The 22,598-nt window shown below is 34.0% G+C and overlaps 1 protein-coding gene across 13 annotated transcripts in view; it reads right to left on the bottom strand.

Annotated features, from left to right (window-relative positions):
- The window catches only part of CASK (calcium/calmodulin dependent serine protein kinase), a 392,591-nt gene that overhangs the window by 240,450 nt on the left and 129,543 nt on the right, over positions 1 to 22,598 (bottom strand). For all 13 annotated transcript variants that reach the window (XM_031959389.1, XM_031959388.1, XM_031959394.1 and 10 more), the window contains exon 3: positions 4,120 to 4,225. In XM_031959389.1, coding sequence (XP_031815249.1) covers positions 4,120 to 4,225 — 106 coding nt within the window. The remainder of the gene's footprint in view (positions 1 to 4,119; positions 4,226 to 22,598) is intronic.

Below are 22,598 nucleotides of genomic sequence, written 5' to 3'. Positions count from 1 at the left end.
ATCTTATATTAAACAAAACATCCAGAACTACCCCTCTTTTCAACTTCCCTATTATTGTTCAGGGCACCTTCATGCTTCCAATTACTCAAGTTCTCAAATTTGATAGCATCATCTCCCCCTCATTTGCATTGACCCTACAAAGCTAATCAGTTACCAAACTGTGTTTTTTTTTTTTTTTTTAACAGACATGATATTTCTTTTGTGTGTCATCTTCTCAACTCATATAGTCAGTAATTTAGGTCCTTACCATCTTCAACTCACAATACGGAAATCACCTATTTGGTTCCCCAGTCTCAAGTATCTCACTATTCCATCTTCCACATTGTCTGGTAAGATGATTTTTCCCAAAAACAATTTTTACCATATCACTCCTTTATTCAATAAACTCAGATGTCTCCCATTACTTCCATGATTACGGAAGGTGAATGATGAATGTGCTATATATCCTTTGGAAAGATAGAGAATAAAACATACATATGCTGGATAGGAAATTTGTTTTGCTTCCTTACGCATATTTCTTGGTTCTCCTTTTTCTTTGCTCCAATGGGAGGATAAATAGAAGGAAAAAGGGCTGGGTTAATGCCTTATCTTCTCTTCCCCTCTTCCCCCACTCCCACAAGAAAATAAAGAAAAACAAACAGGATCTTAAACATCTTTAAAAAAGAATCAGCTAATAGAAAGAATCACAATGATGATAACCTTGAAAACCACAACCTCTATTTATTATGTAATAATTAAAAAGAAAAACATCTTGCATATAATAGAACCATGGTTTCATATATAACTCCTCTTTTTCTGATCTACACATAGAAATATCCATTTCATTAATATTTATTACATTTTGAATAAAAAAAATCAATTGCTATTTTCAATCATAGGTCCTATGGCCAACAAGTAGAAAAAAACTGGTGTCTCCTAATCTGGGAAGGATACTGGCTCTATGGGGAAACATTGTGATAATCTACTAAGGAGTGTGGCCTGTTGAAAAGGCCATGTACATGCAGACCAGATCAACATTCCAATGCACAAGTGAAGAAGGCAACTGGTTTTCTTAGCCCCTGTACTCTGGAAAAAAAAAAAAAAGCCAGAAATCTTTTTGAAGAGTGCTGCCCCAATGTTATATTTATATGGACAGATGTGGCAGAGGTAAAGACAGATTATGAGGGATAAGCTACAAAACTGATTGTTCCATGGTTATTATTAACATCCAGCTTCCCACCCCCATTCCACCTCTGCCCTCATCTGAGTCTCTTACCTCTTTCTTGTTTTACTATAGCAGTTCTCCTAATTCATAATTTTCTACACAATTGCTATATAACTTTAATAAGTCACAAGTTTCATTGCATTGCTTTCTTTTCTCAAAGTCCTTCATGAAACAGCGTCCTTCTATTTTCCTAACACATAAACTTTGATCCCAGTGACACTAGACTCCTAGATAGGCCAGAAATAAGAAACTGAAACCTCTTGACTACAGGCATTTTCTCTGGCTGTCCCCAAGCCTGGAATATTCTACCTCCTCAAATCTTACTACTGAGCTCCCTGGCTTCAAGTCCCAACTAAAATCCTACCTCCTGACTTCTGTGAATCAAGATCTTGGAATAAGCAGTGATTGCTTTAACTCTCCCATGTTCACCTCTGGACAACCATAAAACAGTGCCCCAAGACAAGTCCTGGAGTGGCAGATCAGCAAAGAGATAGAATGAAACATCTTTTAGCCCAAGAAACTTGAAGGATCAGCAGGAAAGTTCCCTCTCACCCAGGTAAGGGGGAAGAGGGTACAATCTAAAATAGAAAGCTCCCCAATGAGCCAGCAGCAAACAAGCCCCACTTCAGTAAATCAGTAGGAGATCTGAGTCCTAAGATAGTAGAGAAAGCAAAAAAAAAAAAAAAAAAAAAAAAAAATACCCCTATGTCCCCTTGGCAAAACCAAGGGAGCCTGCAGACTCCAGTTTTGGGGAATTATTATGCAGAAGGGCATCTTCCAAAGTCTAAATCTCCATGTATCTAGTGTAACCTCAAGAAAACACAGAAAACACCCCACCTGGACTCAACACTCACTATTATGTAAGTTGCCAGATCTCTATACATTGTGAGCCTCAGGGCAACATCAGCGCAGCAGCAGATAAAAATCTAGTTTATCTGGCACAAGAAGCCTGGGACAATATTCCTTCTATCTAGGAAGCAGATGGAATTTAAATTTAAAATCTAAAAGAAAGGAAAAAGAGGGAAGGAGGGAGAGGGAGAAGGAGAGAAGAAATCTCTCAAAAATCAAATCTCAACAAAAGAATCTAACCACAGAAATGTATTGTGGTGACAGAGAAGACCAAGATACTTGGTCTTATGGGAAAACACCAAAGAAAAATCAGAATGTTCTCAAGCCTAAAAAGAACTCATGGAAGAAATCAAAAAGGAGTTTAAAAAATCACATAAGAGATAAAAGAAAGGAAAAAGCAATGAGAATGATGCAAGAGGATTATGAAAAAAAAGAGTAAACAAAAGCAGAATTGGGCAATATGAAAGAGGAGATAACTCACAGAAGAAAATAATCTTTAAACTGGCCAAATGGAAAAGGAAATAAAAAATCTAACTAAGGAAGACAACACCTTAAAAATTATAATAGGGCAAATAGAAGTTAATGACTGACTCGATGAGACATCAGGAAACAATAAAATCAAAAGAATGAAAAAATGGAAGAAAATGTAAAAAACCTCATGAGAGGTTTTCTATTGACTTAGAAAACATCAGAAGACACAACTGATCAACTGATCTGAAGAGACAACATCAGAATGACTACCTGAAAGCCATAATCAAAAAAAGAACCTGGACACTATCATCCAAAAAATCATCAAGGAAATTTATCCTGATGTCCTGGAAACAAAGGGCAAAATAGGCATTGAAAGAACTCACCAATAACTTCAGGAAAGAGATCCCAAAATAAAAACTCCAAGGAACATAATAGTCAAATTCTAGAACTATCAAATCAAGAAAAAAATCTTACAAGTAGCCAAAAATAATTAATTCAAATATTGGGGAGTCACAATCAGGCTCATACAGGATTTGGCAGCAGCAACATTGAAAAACTTGAAGTAATGGAACATGATTTTCCGGAAGGCAAAGAAGCTAGGACTACAACCAAGGATTACCTACCCAGGCAGATTAAGCATTTACTTCAAATAGTCATTAAAGAAATAGAAGAAATAGGTCCATTGGAAGAAGGGGAGAATTTGGAGGCTGGAGGAAGATATTCTGTTTTAGGTATGTTGAATTTTAGATGTTCAAGTCAAGATATTTAGAAGGTAGTTGGTGGTATAGCACTATTAGTGAAAGATATTAGGAAAGAAGATATCCCGGTATCCCTTTCATGTCCTCTATCTAAAACTACGTTATATATGTGTATGTATGTATGTATGTATGTATGTATAGTCTCCCTTAATAGGATATAATTTCCTTGAGTGCATCAACTATTACTTTTTTTGTTGTTGAATCTCCAGAACCTAGCACCTAGTACGGACTTTAAAATGTTTGTTGAAGGGTTGATATAGCAGCCATCTACATAGAGATAACACTAGAGTTCAGGAAAGCTGACAATGTTACTGAAAGTATGGGAGTGAAGAATAAAAGTCTCAGGACAGAGCCTTATTATACATGTTATCAGAACATAGAAACAAATAGAACTGAACAGAAATGGAGGAGCACCAAGATAGAACAGGGCCACAAAAATCTAGAGAAGAGAATACGCAAGGCAAGGGGATTGTTAGTACTGTCAAAAGTGCAGAAAGGTCAAGAAGGACAAGCCCTAAAGAAAAGGCATTGAATCTATCAATTAAGAGATGATTTATCCTGGAGAAAACTTTAAATAACAATGATTATAACATTTGACTCATTTGTGAGTTTTGTAAGATAGTTTGAATATCACAATTTAGTCTTTCATTAATTAAAACAAAAGCAAACTTTTAACAATAAATGATAAGTTTTTTCTATTCTTTTTAATCACTTCAATTTCATATTAGAGAATCTCTCTCAATTCTATTATTGTATTTAAAGAGAAAAGTTCTTAGATTTATCCCAGAGTAATTTCAAATCTCAAAAAAAAAAAAAAAAAAACTCATATACACTTACAATTCAAAAACCATATAAAGCATTCCATCTGAGCTATATGTTTCCAACAATTCCACAATATGTGGATGCTTCAGCATATGACAGATACTGGCTTCCCGTTTCAGATCTATAAGACAAAAACAAAAAAAAGTTTCATTAATTTTAAATGAACTATAGCTCAAAGTGACTCATGAATAAATGGATGTGTTCTATGGCATCATGAAGATTTTTCTAGCTAAGTAACTCCCTTAAAAAACCTCCTATTTAATCCAACCTGAAATGTTTCCCCCTCTGAAATATTTTGAACTAGTCTTTTTCATACTTTCTACCACCTTGAACTAATAGTCTTTATAGTTAGCATACACTTAATTCTAAGATATTTACAGCATATAAAAGGGAATTATGAGTTGAATATACACACAAAATCTACAGCTGACTTTTGAAAAATCCAGTTACTTGGTTAACTATCTATCCGAGAATCTATACATCTTCTCCAAATCACTTCACAAGCTATTCCTGGTTCTTCCCACCTAATGCCAAGAATAACAAAATAATCAAATCAAATCAAAACAATAGAAAGGAAAATAAGCATTGCACCTAATCAAAATCAGGCCAAAAAAAAAAAAAAAAAAAAAAAAAAAAGAATTGCCAGTAATATCATTTTTTAAAGGTTTTCTAAAGCACTTTGCTTACTTACATAATATTAATACTTTCTCATGCTCCTGAAGTTAATAACAGCTGTTTTTAGGATTATTAAATTTTTAGTACTATTAAAATCTTCTACATTAAAAAAAAAAGAACCTTAAACATTTTTGTAGATCATAAAAGGATTGCCAACACAAAAGTATAAAACTTTTTTCATGAGAGGCTGCGAAATGAAATGCCTCTCAATCTCTTTCTGTAGTGTAACTTCCAACTTCATTATTCAAATGAAATGGCTCTCTTCTAAGTTACGAGAGGAAGCTAGGTTGTACAGTGTATAGAATGATGAACCAAAAGTAAGGAAGACCTGGCCTCATACACTAAAAAAATCACAAACTCTATCTCAGTTTCCTCAGATGTAAAATGAAGATAGATAGTAATAGCACTTATAATAAATTATTATACTACATTATTTTATAATTATTAAATAACTAAAACAATTATTTTATTATAATCGTGTATTACATACTAATACATTATAAATACAATATGACAATGATAGATACTAATATATAATAATGCTTTTATATAATAAATATTATACCATAATAATCCTACCTAAGGTTATATGAGGATAAAATAAGATAATTATTTGTAAAATTATTTGCAAAACACTGTGCTATTATTATTATTACTATTCAATGATCTTTCCAGGTTTTCAAATTACTATCCTCTTTGGATTCTCTCTCTGCTTATTGGACAGATTCTATTCAACCTCTTCTACTTGATCTTCATACAAGTTGTACTACTACTAACCATGAGTGTGCAATGGCTTTGTCCTGGATCTGATACTCTTTTTCCTTTATATTATCTCATCAGCTACTATGAGTTCAATCTATCACCTTTTTCTCTTCCCCCCCTCCCTTTTTTTAAATCCAGCCCTAAGCACTCTCCTGATTTCCAATCTCCCATCTCCTACTGCCCACAGGACATCCTGCATGTTCCTTAGGCATCTTAAACCCAACATGTCCAAAATGGAACTAATTATTCCCTTGCTCCCTACCCAACAAAGGGGAAGTAATAATGTCCTCCCAGTCATTCAGGCTCACATCTAGGAATCATCCTTGACTCCTTTCTCTCTTACCTTTCATATTTAATCTGTTGACATTCAATCTGGCCTACCTTCAATAAATCTCTCATCTATTTTCCTTTCTCTTTTGACATGATCACCATCTTGTTCTTATCACCTCAAGTCCTAACCTGTTATAGTAACTTACTGGCTTGTCATTCCCCACTCCAGTCTATTCTCTATTCAGCTATCAAACTAATCTTTCTAAAGCACAAGTCTGACCATGTTACCCCATAATTCAGTAAAGTCCAATGGCTTCCTATTAGGCTCCAGAATCAAAAATGCAATTCTGTTTGACTTTTAAAACCTGAACTCTTCCTGTTCTTCTTTTACTTTACTCCCTTTCCATTCCTCCAATACAAAACACCACCATCCAACTTTTTACAAAAACATCCTCCCCCTTTGGCTGCCTCTATGTCTGGAATGCTCTCCCCAACTTGTCTCTGTTTCTGGTTTTTCTGGTTTCCTTCATGTCTCAATGAAAATCTTAACTTTGAAATTTCAATATTTGAAAATATTTGTTGATTAATTTTTATTATTTCTTTTGGTGTCCGCTTTGGTTTGCATATTCATCTAGAATATTGGACTTTTCAATGTGTGAGAGAATTTCCCTTATTGGGCCTTTTTAGAAATTTCTCGACATTATCGTAATTTTAGTAATCAAAGAGTTAACCAATAAAAAGTTCTGTTTAAAAACTAATGCAGACAAGATTAGAAGGGAAGCAATAAACTGGGAAAATATTTTTACAGTCAAAGATTTTGATAAAGGACTCATTTCCAAAATATATAGAGAATTGACCCTAATTTATAAGAAATCAAGCCATTCTCCAATTGATAAATGGTCAAAGGCTATGAACAGACAATTCTCAGATGAAGAAATTGAAGCTATTTCCAACCATATGAAAAGATGCTCACAAGTCATTATTAATTAGAGAAATCCAAATTAAGACAACTCTGAGATACCACTACACACCTGTCAGACTGGCTAGAATGACAGGGAAAGATAATGAGGAATGTTGAAGGGGATGTGGGAAAACAGGGACACTAATACATTGTTGGTGGAATTGTGAATACATCCAACCATTCTGGAGACCAATTTGGAAAAATTGCTCAAAAAGTTATCAAACTGTGCATACCCTTTGATCCAGCAGTATTTAACTGGGCTTATATCCCAAAGAGATCATAAAGAAGGGAAAGGGATCTGTATGTGCACAAATGTTTGTGGCAGCCCTCTTTGTAGTGGCCAGAAACTGGAAACTGAGTAGATGCCCATCAATTGGAGAATGGCTGAATAAATTGTGGTATATGAATGCTATGGAATATTATTGTTCAGTAAGAAATGACCAGCAGGAGGATTTCAGAAAGGCCTAAAGAGACTTACATGAACTGATGCTGAGTGAAATGAGCAGGGCCAGGAGATCATTATATATTTCAACAACAATACTATATGATGACCAATTCTGATGGACTTGGCCATCCTCAGCAATGAGATGAACCAAATCAGTCCCATGGAGCAGTAATGAACTGAACCAGCTACGCCCAGCAAAAGAACTCTGGGAGATAACTAAGAACCATTACATTGAATTCCAAATCCCTATATTTTTGCCTGCCTGCATTTTGGATTTCCTTCACAGGCTAATTGTACAATATTTCAGAGTCTGATTCTTTTTGTACAGCAAAATAATGGTTTGGTCATGTATACTTATTGTGTATCTAATTTATACTTGAATATATTTAACATCTACTGGTCATCCTGCCATCTGGGGAGGGGGTGGGGGGAAGGAGGGGAAAAATTGGAACAAAAGGTTTGGCAATTGTCAATGCTGTAAAATTACCCATACATATAACTTGTAAATAAAATGCGATTAAAAATTTTTTTTAAAATAAAAAGTTCTGTTTACTTTGTGGAAGATTTGAGTGGTTTTGGTTAATGGCATTTGCCAAAATAAAATGAAACAACAGATTCTTCACTTTTCTTTCTGTTTTAAAGAATAAAAGCAGGAGCAGCTAGGTGGCACAGTAAATAGAGCACCATCCTTGAAGTCAGGAGGACCCAAGTTCAAATTTGACCTCAGACACTTAACACTTCCTAGATATGTGACCTTGGGCAAGTCACTTAACTCCAATTGCCTCAGAAAAATAAACAAATGAATGGATGAATAAATGAATGAATTAAAAAATTTTTTTAAAACATTCAAAAACTCTATAGAATACTTTGGTCCCACATCATTTTTCATCCATCTATTTTTAAAATTTCCCCTCATATAAAATAGGGACAGTTTTACAATCAAAGTCAAGAGTAAGATGCTGATTTTAAAGTTCCTTTAAAATGAAAAAATTATATATTAGTAGTAGTTGTAATAATAATGTCTTCATAGTCATGTAGAATAATAACTCTTTATAGTCATGTAGAAGATTTTTTAGCAATGTCAAACCAGGATCTGATATCTGATATTGTGAATTCTTGAACTGGGGAAAAGAGATCATAGGACAAAAGATTTAAAGGTATAACAAATCTTAAAGGTCTAAGTCTAACTTGTCTACTTTATTGATGAGAAAATTGAAGCCTCGATATACAAGTGAATAACCTAATGTTCCCCAAACCTGTTTACTAGTTCATAACAGTAGAACAAATATATTTTAAATATATGGTATAATGTTATTCAGGGCTCTACTTTTCCCAATTACTATGTTAGGAATTTTAAATTAAAATTTTGATAAGAGTAATAAAACTGACATGACTGTGCTGAGTCTGTAAAATAGCATAATTACTAGAAACAAAAACAAGCAATCTGTGATGGTGTTATTATATTGTTTTAATTTCCTTTCATAAGCACTTTGATCTTTGTTCTAATATTACTTAAAAGTAAACTTTTAGAATCAAATAATAAAAAAATTGTTAAAAAGATGTGTAACTTTGAAACTGTAGTACTTTCTGTAGCTTAATCATTTCCAGTATTTCCTAATGTAGACTGACATTCTAATATAACATGTTTATCTAAAATAAAATGTAGTTCGATCATCTGCAACATTAATGAAGCATTTTAAAGCACTATTGCAATGTATTTGTGCATTTTTGTTTTAATTTACAATACAAAATGAACCAGTTGAAATAATTCTCTTTTCAAGTCTCTCTTTTTTTCTTCAGTATTTCTTCTTTTTCAATTTAACATGGTTTACTAATCCTACTAATCCCTATTGGGATAAAATGCCAGCTTCATAGAGAAACAATGAATTATCAGAATTGGAAAGAGTTTGTATGATCCTATTTTTTGTACTCTGCTATATTCTTTGGAGCATTCACTCTAGAAAATGCTTCATTAAGATAAAAAGAAAGCGATGGTAAATTTATTTTTTTATATGGATGCTAAAATGTACTAAAAGATTTTCCTTGATAGTTCTGATGCATTTAAACAAATTCTAATCTATAAATTTCTAAAATGACAAGAAATACAAAGAACATCATGCATCCTTCTTATTGAGACAAACCACATCATCTACACATCTATCTTGCTTATAAGCAAAGGCCACCCTAAAAGTAATAATTCACAGCAAACACTTTTTTGAATGACTGACGAGATATAGTTTACTACGGTGTGTAAATGAGTCATATAGGAAACGGCTGGTGTTACAGGCATAAGGGAAAAAAGAAAATGATACTAAGATGCAAAATGAAAGAAAAAGAATTCATTCAACAAACATTCATTAAGCATACTCTGGCTGCTTGTTAAATGGAAACATACCTCTGAGGAATGAATGGTGACTCATGAAATATAGTATTAGGAACAGCCATGTATAGGTTTATTTCTAGAATCTGAGGCAACAACCAGTCCTAAGGTCCTCATCTTTGAGTTAAAGTTGAAGAATAGTGCAAAGATATTATTATTTGAATAGTGATCAATGCAATCTACCTGAATTTATTATTATTCTTTGCCTCTGTAAATACGAGAACACACTTTTGATGATATAGGAAAAACAAGGAAAAGTGGAGATGTTAAAACTCCATTACAGATTGTGTCCAAAATCTTGGTGCCATTTTAAGCTATTAAAGTTTAATTAAGCAAAAAAGAAAAAAAAGTTTAAATTAAAGCAAAGTTTAATTGTTTCAATAGCTTAATTAATATATAAAATCCCACTATAGTGGTAGCAAGAGAAAGAAAACCAGGTGACTTGGGATCTGTTACAGCTAATTTGTAATGAAGAGAATCAGGCAAACTTAAAACCTTCAAAAACTTACATATCATCAGCAATTAGAAATCAGTCAATTTTAGGAATGAATAAGTCACACTCAACTCTTTTTGCTTATTTACCTTATTTTCTACCTAGATCCAATCAGTTGTCAAGTCTTGTCAATTTTACCTCTTTCTAAATAGTTCTCACCAGGTACCTGCTTACTTTCTCTTCACTCACAATCAACTTTCTGAAGGTCCTCATCTCTCCTCTCAATTGTAATAGCCTACTCATTTGTCTCCCAGCCCCTTGCCTCTCCTCTCTCCAATCTTATGCCCAATTGATAGTCCTAAAACAAAGATGATCCATTCTTCTCTATAGGCAACTACATAAATACAATCTCCTATACTTGGCATTCAAAAGCTCTTCATAATCTGGTTCCTGATTATATTTCCAAGTTGATTTCATATTATTCCCTATTATGTTCTACATTCCACCTCTTGTTTTCCTACTCAGTTTTCTCATACCCAGAATGCTCTTTCCTCAGTGTGCCTCTTGAAACTCCTATTTAGAGTCAAGGCTCAGCTCAAGTGCCATATATTATAAGAGGCTTTTACCAATGTCCTCAAATATTAGTTCTCCCCCCCAAAAAATGTTTTGTGTATATTTCATATTATCTGAAAACATGTTTCTTCCTAGAAAAATACTCAGAAAGCAAAGAGTACTTTGTTATACGCACTAGAACAAGGTAGGTATTTAACAAATAGGGAAGCTAAGTGGTGCTGGGGCCTGAAGTCAGTGCTTCCTGAGTTTAAATCCAGACCCAGGCACTTACTAGCTTGTTTGTCTCGATTTCCTCATTTGTAAAATGAGTTAGAGAAGGAAATGACGAACTCCTCCAGTATCATTGTTAACTCCTCAGACACTAGTGAAATGATTGAACAATAAAACTACTTAATAAATGTTTATTGAATTGATAAAAGTCCTGAACTCAAAGACCAAGCAAGAGTGTCTTGAAGCAGTTATGAAGTTACTAACACAACCAGAGTAGAATTATTTGCACGTGATTGAGATTATATATTAAGAATAATCTGACAGTACTATGGAAAGTAATAGAGGCAGAGATAAGAGGGAGGGAAAACTATTAGAACAATAAGAATCTTAGTGTATCATAGGCTAGTCAAGCATGCTGGATTTCCAACTAACATTCCCCTCAGAATTCTAGGACATCCCTGAAGGGTTGGGTCAGAGGCGGTTTTTCTAATCATCATCTCTCACCAATATCCTTCCCCCATTATCAACAGATATGAATAAGTAAGCCATAGTCAATTAGCTGCTTTTTAGAAAATGGACATTTTCTAATTCAGTAAAATAAGATCAGCAACTATAAAACATTTTCAACTAACCCAACGGCAAAATCATTCCATTTTATTCAATGTCTTTCAAGGATTTATGAATTGTTAAATAACTTCTGAACATAGTTTAAATAACTTTTAAGCATAGTTCCAAACCTTTGATTCAAGTAAGATTCTCACCTGGTTAAGCAGAATATTTTGTAAGTTATTTAAATTGGGTGAATGACTCAATACTCATCTTTATAATAGGATCATAAATCTAGAACTGAAAAGAATTTAGCTGTCATCTAGCAAAATTCTTCTTTTTATAAATAAGGATACTGAAACCCAGTGAATACATATCTATTGCCTCTTAGCAAGAAAGGGAAAAGAAGAGAAATTGAATCCAATAGGGGAGATACATGGAAATTTAACATGTGGAGGTGAGAGAAAGGAGAAAGAACATTCTGCAGAAAAGTATTCTTTGAAGAGAAGTCATGTGTCTTATTTGGGAGAAGATCACATGATTTCTTTAGTCTGAGGGGGAATTTTATGAGAGTATTGTGTCTTCAAGGGCAACATTCCATCCAAGGAAAAGGGATGAGTTGTTGGGCACAGCTGGGTTGTGTATTGGCTGGGGAACTAGAGATAAGATGGCACAGTCTTTGAGAAAGATACAGATCATTAAGAAAACATAAGCTTGGACTAAACTAAATTAGAGTAAGAAGATAATTTCTAGTATTCAAAGTTATTTCTATTAGACATTGCTTCCCTCACAAATTAATAATTTAAAGGATGAAGCAGAAAAGAAAAAAGAGATGAAGCAAAATTTATTTTGTAAAAATAACATTTGGTTAGAAATGGGTGCTTAAATCTGATATGCTTCAGAAACTTTACCTTATGAAGGATAGAGAAAATAAAAAGGAAACAAATAAAGGTGTAGTCCATGAATCAGAAAATAAAACAACTGAATGGAAGAGGATTAATGAAGTAAACATTTTTGCTTTTAAAAAACCACAGACACAGCTAAATGGTATATAGATAGAGCACTGGCCTGAAGTCAGGAAGGTGTAGTTGAAATCCAGTTAAGTGACTCTGGGCAAGTCACTTAACCTCAATTGCCACACACAAAACAAGAACAAAACAAAACAAAACACAAAACAAAATGATTTCAATCATTAAGCAATAAAAATAAAATAGCAACAAAAAAAACCTATAGAAAAAAATAATTTTTAAATATGCATTTGGAAAGAGAAAAGGAGTGAGAGAAAATTTTAAACTAAACAATTAACTAGGTGGAAGATAAGAAGGGTCAAAAAATGAGGAAACTCATTCCATAATCAGGAAAAGGGCAGATAAACAGAAACTGGGGACCTAATATGGATAAGGTTGAAAACAAAATATGTTAAGCAAAACTAGTAAGGGCCAAAATGCTATCATATAAGAGGAAGGTGACTTTTTAAGAGAAAGAAAACACAAGCCTGTAATGGGCTGAAGCTCGAGTTAATGCACTGAGGTCCCAAGCACATGAGGTTAAATAGTAATTGGACCATACTCTATTAATATATATGCTTGGAGAAAGAATGGCCCCCACCCACTCTTTGTGCAAGTCCTGATGTGTTGTATAGGAAATGCTGATTTTGGTGGGTGGAGGCGGAGGGGCAGGAAGAGAGGCGGGGAGAGACTGCTGGCTGGCTTCCTATTGCAGCTGCACACATTGCGATCATGATCCCCCCTTCACCTCCAATGCCCCTTCACCTCCAATCCTTCTTCACCTCTACTGAGAATAAAGATCAAAGATTTTCCCTTAACCTGAATTCCTGACTCCGGCTGATTTTAAAATACACAGTCATCACACAAACCTAACAACCATAATTTTAAACAATCCAATGAAATGATTAACAATGAATATAAAAGGGAAATCTCAACGGCATTTCTAAGAAATGCATCTTTAAAAGGACATATGTACAGAACAAAAATGAGATATCAGAGCAAAATTTACATCCACTGGGTAAGTACCACCCAAAATAATTAGTGGAACCATTCTGTCAATCAAAGCAAAAACATAAATTTACAAATTTTTTGTTCTTCAATGAATTGGCATCTTTTTCCATATCTCTTTTGTAGGGCATTATATGCTTTTTCCATTCTATCTTGCAATGATCTCATTTGATTTCCCCATTTTTCTTCTCTCTTTTACGATCCTTTATGCAATCTTCCAAGAAAGCCTTGTAAAACGGGGACTAGTTCATGTCTCCCCCCCCCTTTAGGGCTTCATCTGGAGTTGCTTTGCCTTTAGAACCTCAGGATTTAAGGTCTATTTTTCTCTCTCTTCATAAAATCTGGAAGCAATTGGAGGGACTAATCTCCAATAGAGGGTAGTGATTATACCCCTGGCCAAGATCTCCAATTGAATGAGACCACTTAACTTGGGAAGGGTGTATTCTGGGAAAGGTGTTTGAGGCTCAGGAACACCCTTTCCCGCAAAAGGGAAACTCAGTTTCAGGGTTCCCCCAAAGGTTAAAGGATGTTAAGGGACAGGTCAATTTTCCGAGAGGCTCCACAACTATGGATCATAACATCTGAAGGAGTTGCAAAGCAGCCTTTACTGACACAGGTGTTGAGGACTAGGGATGAGATAAATTGGAGGCAGAGGGAAGAGGAGAGAAAGAGAGAGGTCAGACAACACAATGGCCTCTCAGTGAGAGATGTCAGAGAACAGCAATTGACTCTTAGTCTCCTTATATCATCCTCTCACAAGAGGAGATCCATTCTGGGTCAGATCTCCAGCAGCCACAGTCAGGAGGCTCTCATTGTATTCCACCAGCTCTCCCATGTATTCTAAGAAAAGGGGACACAATTTACATCATTTCCCCCCAAAAGATCTCAGTCTACATCAAAGGAACCACTTAATTCCCTTAAAAAAAAATCAGACTATTTGCTAGAGCAGAGCAAAATAACAAATGAATTAGAGGAAGCAGTGGGTGGATAAATTGCCAGGCCTGGAGTCAGGAAGACTCACGTTCTGATGTTAAAATCTGGCCTCAGTCACTTATTTTGTGATCCTGAACAATCACTACATCCAGTTTTCCTCAGTTTCCTCATTTGTAAATGAGCTGGATAAAAAAATGGCAAACCACTCCAATATCTTTGCCAAGAAAAATCCTAAAGAGGATCACAAACTGCACATAACTGAAATGACTGAACAACAAAATACAAAAGCATAAAATTAAAACTATTTCCTAGCCCATAATCATAATTAGTAAATTAAGATAATGAAAATAAGTAACATACACACACATTGAGACTTAATAAGGGCAAGCTGGATAATGAATTGGTCAAAGAATAGACAGAATATTATGCAAAAGAGAATGATAATTATGAAACAAAATATCAAGTTCTGGGATGCTGTTAAAGCAAGCAGTCCTAAGAAAAAAAACTGAAAACATTTTTTGAAAAAATCAGTAAACTGATGAACAACACATGCAACTGGAAAAACTTAGAAAACACAAAACAAGCACAGATGACAAATTTTTGAAAATTAGAGGTAATTAACAGATTTCAGAACTGATTGATAAAGCAAAAAGGTGGTTCTCTGAAAATGACAAAAATGAATGAATAAACCCTGTAAAAGATGGAAGAAAATTTAATAAAGAATGAACAAGATAAAATCACAAAGAAAAAAATCAAAATTATGGAGAATCTATCAGAAAAACTGAGGACTGAAAAGAGAATTATCAAAAATATATATGTGTATATAAAATACTCAAGTTAGCAAAATAATAAATAGCTTAATCTAATTTCAAAATAGGAAAATGAGCAAGCTGTAAAGGAATTATTAATAGGGGAAGGGGAAATATATATTCTTGTCCAAAGAGATTTATAGGAAATTCTATGATACTTCTGAAGAATAATTAATATCTAAATTGCACAAATTATTCTCAGGAATTAAGAAAACATTGTACCAAAATTCTTTTATGGCCCAAATTGAGTTCCAATACCTAAACTAGGAAAGTACAGAGAGTCTCAAAAATATTACTGTAGTTTAATAAGCTTGAAGTTGCAGCAAAATTTTTGAGATACTTTGTACAAAGCAAAAATAGAGAACTATATGCCACTGTCATAATATATATCAATTTAAAAGTCTGAAATACAATCCCGGCAAACAGACCATACTAATACATCAGAAAAATTAGTCATACTGATTCAGCAATGAACAGATGGTTCAATCTTAGGAAAAATTAAAATATTTAATCATATTTTTAAAAAATCCCAAACCACATGATTATATCAATATATGTAGAAAAACTTTTGACAAAATACAAACTATATTATAAGCTAAAATCCATACAAAGGAGGGGCATAAGGAGATTTTTCTCATAGGCCTAAGCAGTATAATATAACTAAAGCCAAAAGCTTTCATTATATGTAAAAGTGAAACAGTAGATGTTTTCCCAAAAAATAATGGATTAAAACAAGAAGGCTTTTTTTCCCTACTGCTTTTTAACATAGATCTAGAAAAGCTTGCAAAAGCAGTAAGACAATAGAAGTTAACTGAAGGCATTAAGAGTGATAGAGAGGAGAAAAAAGTATTCTGAATGGCTGACAGGATGATTTACATAAGATCCTACCAGGTCAATGAAGAACCTAATTTAGAGAGCTTTTACCTCATTATCACAGCAGAACTCAAAACAAATTTATGCAAAATAGCCTATTTATATGGCAAAACCCAGCAGGTAACAAAAGAAAGGGAAGTAACAACAAATGCATAAAATATCTAGAAGAACCTCCCAAAGTACAACCAAGATATATAGAGATGCAGTTACAAAAATGTTCCTCAAAGAAGTAAGGAAATAATGGGAGGAATTCTAGAAGATAGCAGAGTAGGCCAGAAATTTTCAGACTTCCAAGATTTCCTCCACAGACAGAAAACTGCCACAAAGTAGACATAGAGCAGCAAAAATAAAGGCGTAAAGCAGCTGTCCTAAGATAACTTGGGAGGACCTCAGAAAAGATATGGCTGAGTTTTGAAGCTGAAGTTTAGCCTGAGGGATTTACAGACATCTCCAAGTCGATTCTATTCAAACAACAAACGGTAGGCAGCTCCCATGGAAAGCAGACTAGACCTCAAAAATTTCCTGAATTTCTAGAACAAGAGAACAAAATAGAAAAAAAATCTGCCATTTTCTGAACGAGATAAAAGAAGAAAAATTTATAGGAATGTCATAGCCAAGCTTCAAAACTCCCAGGATAGGAAGAAACTATTGCCAGCAACAAGAAAAAAAATGTAAATACTGAGGAAACATAGCCATGATATCATGAGATCTAGCAGCTTCTTCTCTAAAAAACTATAGGATCTTGGAACATTTCTTTTCTTTTTTCTTTTTTATTTATTTTATTTAAAAAAAAAAAAACAAAAAAAGGAAGATAAAACAAAACAAAAACAGAACACTGTCATGTGCTCAGTAGAATATGAGCAAAGATTCAAAATATCTAATAAACTGCCAATTCAAGAAAGGATATATGTAGCAAAAGAAATTATACTCATGAGTGTCCATCTTTACTTCCTTATTCGTTGCTTTTTTGTTCTCTGATGAATACTTTTTTTTTCTTCCTCCCTATTCTCCCCCAAACAAGCTATTATAGTTAATTCTGCTCCTTACTTTGCCTTGGTACTACTTAACCTCTTCCTACCCATGAATACCTTCTTAGTTTTCTTCTCCCACCCTTTGTTTCACTTTCCACTCATCCCTCTCTCCTTATTTAAATAGATTTTGGAGGATGCTATACTCTTCATGGAAATATGTAGTGTTGCCTATTTAACCCATTCCTGATATAAGTAGGTTTTTGGAACTGCCAGTCCTCCCTTTTAACACCTTTGTGTCTGGACTTTCTCATTTGTGGAACATAATTATGATTTTTACCTTAACTCTGCCCGAATCTTTATTTTGAGTTACCCAATTGCTGATGTTAATCTTAAACCAATGGTATACATTTCCATGAAACATTAGATTTCAAAGAGCAGAAGAGCTGAGATTACATCCAAGAATAATTCACCCAGCAGAGTTGAATATAATCCTGAAGGAAAAAAAAAGGACATTTGACAAACTGAAAAACTTTTGGATATGGGTAACAAAAAGATGAGAAAGCAATGGAAAAATTGATATTAAAAAAAAAAAAAAGGGAAACCCAGAAGAAATGTAAAGCAAACAACAAAGACTAATTATAAGGATCTCATTAAGATCAAACTGTCAACTTACTATATACTTAAATATGAAAAATTTATCAGTATTCTTAAAACTTATTTTTACTAAGGTCTTAAGAAAAAAAAGAATAAGATAGGATGGGGAGGGATCTTTAAAGGGATATATAAATTGGGATTTGGGGGGGTGGGTTACAGGATGGGATAAATGATTAGGAAGTTTTTGGAGGGGTGTGTGCATTGAGACTGGGGGAGTAGAGGAAAGGATAGGAGGGGCTCTTGGAGGAATGGGTGAAAGGAGTGGGGAGGAAGGAGGGAGGAGGAAGATATGATAAGAGGATAGAGTAAAAAGAAACTGAGAAAGAAAATAATGAGAAAAAATAAGATAGAGGGGAATTCACAAATAGTCATTTTAACTTTGAAAGTGAATGGAATATTTCCAGTGACTTTTTATGGTGGCAAAGCCATAGAAATTGAAGGGATCCCCTCAATTGGGGAATAGCTAAAAAATTGTGGTGTATGCTGTGATGCAATAATACTGTCTACAAGTAATGATGAGCTCAATAATCTTGGGAAAGCATTGGAAAACTTGCATGAAATGAAAAGCAAAATTAATAGAAGAGAACCTTTGTATACAATAAAAGCAATGGTGTTTTAAGAATAACTTTGAATCAATTATTTTTACTATTGCAAATGCAGAAATTAAAAGTAATGGAAGAAAGATGCTATCTACATCCAGAGGAAGAACTGATAAAAGAGGATTTCTAAAATAATTTCAACACTCACACACACACAGATACAAACACAGAACCACTTATATTTATCAATAACTATCTCTAGGATGGGAGGGAGAAGAAAAAAAAAAGAAATTTACCTAACTGTTGTATATTTGGAGGGAACAGCAAGTTGTACATGGTAGATTTGTAAGTTTCATGCACACTCTTTTTTTTTTTTTGTCTCAAGATCTACCTTTCCTTTTCTTTTTTTTTTTTAAATTGAATAGCCTTTTATTTACAGGTTATATGCATGGGTAAATTTACAGCATTAACAATTGCCAAACCTCTTGTTCCAATTTTTCACCTCTTACTCCCCCCCACCCCCTCCCCCAGATGGCAGGATGACCAGTAGATGTTAAATACATTTAAATAAAAATTAGATACACAATAAGTATACATGACCAAACGGTTATTTTGCTGTACAAAAAGAATCAGACTTTGAAATATTGTACAATTAGCTTGTGAAGGAAATCAAAAATGCAGGTGGGCATAAATATAGGGATTGGGAATTCAATGTAATAGTTTTTAGTCATCTCCCAGAATTCTTTCTCTGGGCGTAGCTGGTTCAGTTCATTACTGCTCTATTGGAAATGATTTGGTTGATCTCATTGCTGAGGATGGCCAGGCCCATCAGAATTGATAATCATATAGTATTGTTGTTGAAGTATATAATGATCTCCTGGTCTGCTCCATTTCCTCAGCATCAGTTGTAAAGTCTCTCAGGCCTTTCTGAAATCATCTTGTTGGTCATTTCTTACAGAACAATAATATTCCATAATATTCATATACCACAATTTATTCAGCCATTCTCAACTGATGGACATCCATTCAGTTTCCAGTTTCTAACCACACAAAAGGGCTGCCACAAACACGTGCACATACAGGTCCCTTTCCTTTCTTTATAATCTCTTTGGGATATAAGCCCAGTAGTAACCTGCTGGATCAAAGGGTATCCATGTTTGATAACTTTTTGACATAGTTCAAAGTACTCTCAGAATGGTTGGATTCATTTCACAACTCCACCAACAATGCATCAATGTCCCAGTTTTCCTGCATCCCCTCCAACAATCATCATTATTTTTTCCTGCCATCTTAGCCAATCTGACAGGTGTATAGTTGTATCTTAGAGTTGTCTTAATTTGCATTTCTCTGATTAATAATGACTTGGAGCATCTTTTCATATGACTAGAAATAGTTTCAATTTCTTCATCTGAGAATTGTCTTTTATCCTTTGACCATTTTTCAATTGGAGAATGGCTTGAATTTTTATGAATTAGAGTTAATTCTCTATATATCTTGGAAATGAGGCCTTTATCAGAACCTTTGACTGTAAAAATATTTTTCCAATTTGTTGTTTCTCTTCTAATCTTGTCTGCATTAGTTTTGTTTGTACAAAAACTTTTCAGTTTGGTATAATCGAAATTTTCTATTTTGTGATCAGTAATGATCTCTAGTTCTTCTTTGGTCATAAAGCCCTTCCCCTTTCACAGGTCTGAGAGGTAAACTATCCTGTGTTCCTCTAATTTATTAATAATTTCATTCTGTATGCCTAGGTCATGAACCCATTTTGACCTTATCTTGGTGTACGGTGTTAGGGTGTGGATCAATGCCTAATTTCTGCCATATTAGTTTCCAATTTTCCTAGCAATTTTATCAAACAGTAAGTTCTTATCCCAAAGCTGGGGTCTTTGGGTTTGTCAAAGACTAGGTTGCTATAGTTTGTTCTGTTTGTCCTTGAACCTAACCTATTCCACTGATCCAACTAATTTATTCCTTAGCTAATACCAAATAGTTTTGTTAACTGTTGTTCTATAATATAATTTTAGATCTGGTTAAGCTAACCACCTTCATTTGATTTTTTCATTAATTCCTTAAATTCTTGACCTTTTGTTTTCCATATGAACTTTGTTGTTATTTTTTCTAGGTCATTAAAATAGGTTTTTGGGACTCTGATTGGTATAGCACTAAATAAATAGATTAGTTTAGATAATATTGTCATCTTTATTATATTTGCTCGCAAGTATATTCCTTTCTATCTCCATTCAATTTTCTCCAAAGATCCAACATACCTAATTTTTCTAATATTCTATTTACTTCTTTAATTTCTTTCTTATTTGTTTTGTGGTTTGATTTGTCTAATTCTGAGGTTAAGGTTGAGATCGCCCACTATTACAGTTTTGTTGTCTATTTCTTCTTGCAACTCTCTTAACTTCTCCTTTGGAAGCTGGATGCCATACCATTGGTGCCTATATGTTTTAATATGATTTGCTTGTTGTTTATGCTACCTTTAGCAGGATGTAGTTTCCTTCCTTATCGCTTTTAATTAGATCAATTTTGCTTTTGCTTGATCTGAGATAAGGATGGCTACCCTAACTTTTGGCTTCACCTGAAGCATAATAGATTTACTCCAGCCTTTTACCCTTTACTCTATATGTATCTCCCTGCTTAAATGTGTTTCTTGTAAACAACATATTGTAGGGTTCTGACTTTTGATCAGTCTCTATCTGCCTCCTCTTTGGGAATTCATCCCATTCACATTTACGGTTAGAATTACTAAATCTGTATTTCCTGCCATCCTAATAACCCCAGATTATGCTTTATTTTTCTTGCCTCCCCAACCCTCTTTCCCCTTTTTTGAACTTATGTACCCCACTTGTATCACGATGCTTACCCTCCCTTCCCCCTTTGAATCTTTCCCCTTCCTTCCCTTAATTACTCTTTTTCTTTTCCTTTTCCTCTCCCTTTTTAATGAGGTGAGAAGATTTTCTCTAAAACAAATGTCAATTATTTTTTCTTTGGCCAACTCTGATGAGAGTAAGATTCACAATGTTCCTCCCCTCTCTAAATTCCCTCAGATATGATAAGTTTCCTTTGCCTCTTCATGGGATGTGGTTTCCCTCTTTTATCCCTCCTTCCCACCTTATTCTGCCATCATCCCTTTTCCATATCTACTTCCCTTTTTTATGTTATATCAGTAAAATCAAATAATACGTGTATTCTTTTTGTATATCCACAACAGAAATACAATTCTCAAGAGTTATTTTTACCTTTTCTGCATCTCCTGAGTTCTATGGTTGGAGATCAAATTTTTTGTTTAGTTCTGGTTTTTTCCTTAGAAAACAAATGGAATTCATTTCTTTCATTAAATGTCCATCTTCTTCCCTGGAAGAAAATGCTCAGCTTAGCTGGGTAGTTTATTCTTGGCTGCATCCCAACTTCTTTTGCCTTTCGGAATATCAGATTCCAGGCCCTTCGATGCTTTAATGTGGAGGTAGCCAGATCTTGGGTGATCCTTATTGTGGCACCTGGGTATTTAAATTGTTTTTTGTTTTGGCTGCTTGTAAAATTTTTTCCTTAATCTGATAGTTCTGAAATTTGGCCACAATATTCCTTGGGGTTTTATTTTAAGGGTTTCTTTCAGAAGGTGTTGATGAATTCTTTCAATGCCTATTTACCTTCGTTCTATTACATCTGGGCAGTTCTCTTTGATGATTTCTTATAAAATAGTATCTGGGCTCTTTTTTTCATCATAGTTTTGGAAAGTCCAATAATCCTCAGATTATCTCCTAGATCTATTTTCCAAGTCTGTCATTTTTGCAAGTAGATAATTCATGGTTTTTCAGTTTGTCATTTTTGTTTTTGCTTGACTGATTCTTGCTGTCTCAATGAATCATTAGTTTCTATTTGTTCAGTTCTAATTTTTAAAGAATTATTTTCTTTATTAGCTTTTTTTACTTCTTTCTGTATATGTCCAATTGAGTTTTTAAATATATTGTTTTGCTCTGTGGAATTTTTTTTCCATTTCACTAATTTTTTTTTAGTGAATTATTTTCTTTTTCAATTCAGATCCTACTTTCTTGCGAAGTTCTTTGTCTTTTCAATTCATAAATCCTACTTTCTAAGTAATTCTTTATTTTCCAATTCACAATTCTTACTTTCCTGAGATTTTTTACTTTTTCAATTATTATTTCAGGGAAGTTGTTGCTGTCTTGTAAGGCTTCTCTTTCCTTTCCCCATTTATCTTCTAACTCTCTTTTGAGACTTTTTTTAATGGTCTCTTCTATGAGGACATCATGTAAAGGAGGACAGTCTGGTGCATTTTGCTATTTGCTGTCTCTTCAGGTTTGCCTGACTGCTCTTTTCTGCATAGAAGCTGTCAATTATTCTTTTCATCTTTTTTATTCATGTTTTAAAGCCTTTAGGGTATGCCTCCTAGGCAAGGGGGTTACCAGCTTCCTCTGCAGAAC

This window comes from Sarcophilus harrisii, chromosome 3, assembly GCF_902635505.1.
Source record: "Sarcophilus harrisii chromosome 3, mSarHar1.11, whole genome shotgun sequence".
NCBI classification, from domain to species: Eukaryota; Metazoa; Chordata; class Mammalia; order Dasyuromorphia; family Dasyuridae; genus Sarcophilus; species Sarcophilus harrisii.
Note: the sequence above shows the minus strand (reverse complement) of the source record. Positions and strands in the feature narration are given on the sequence as shown.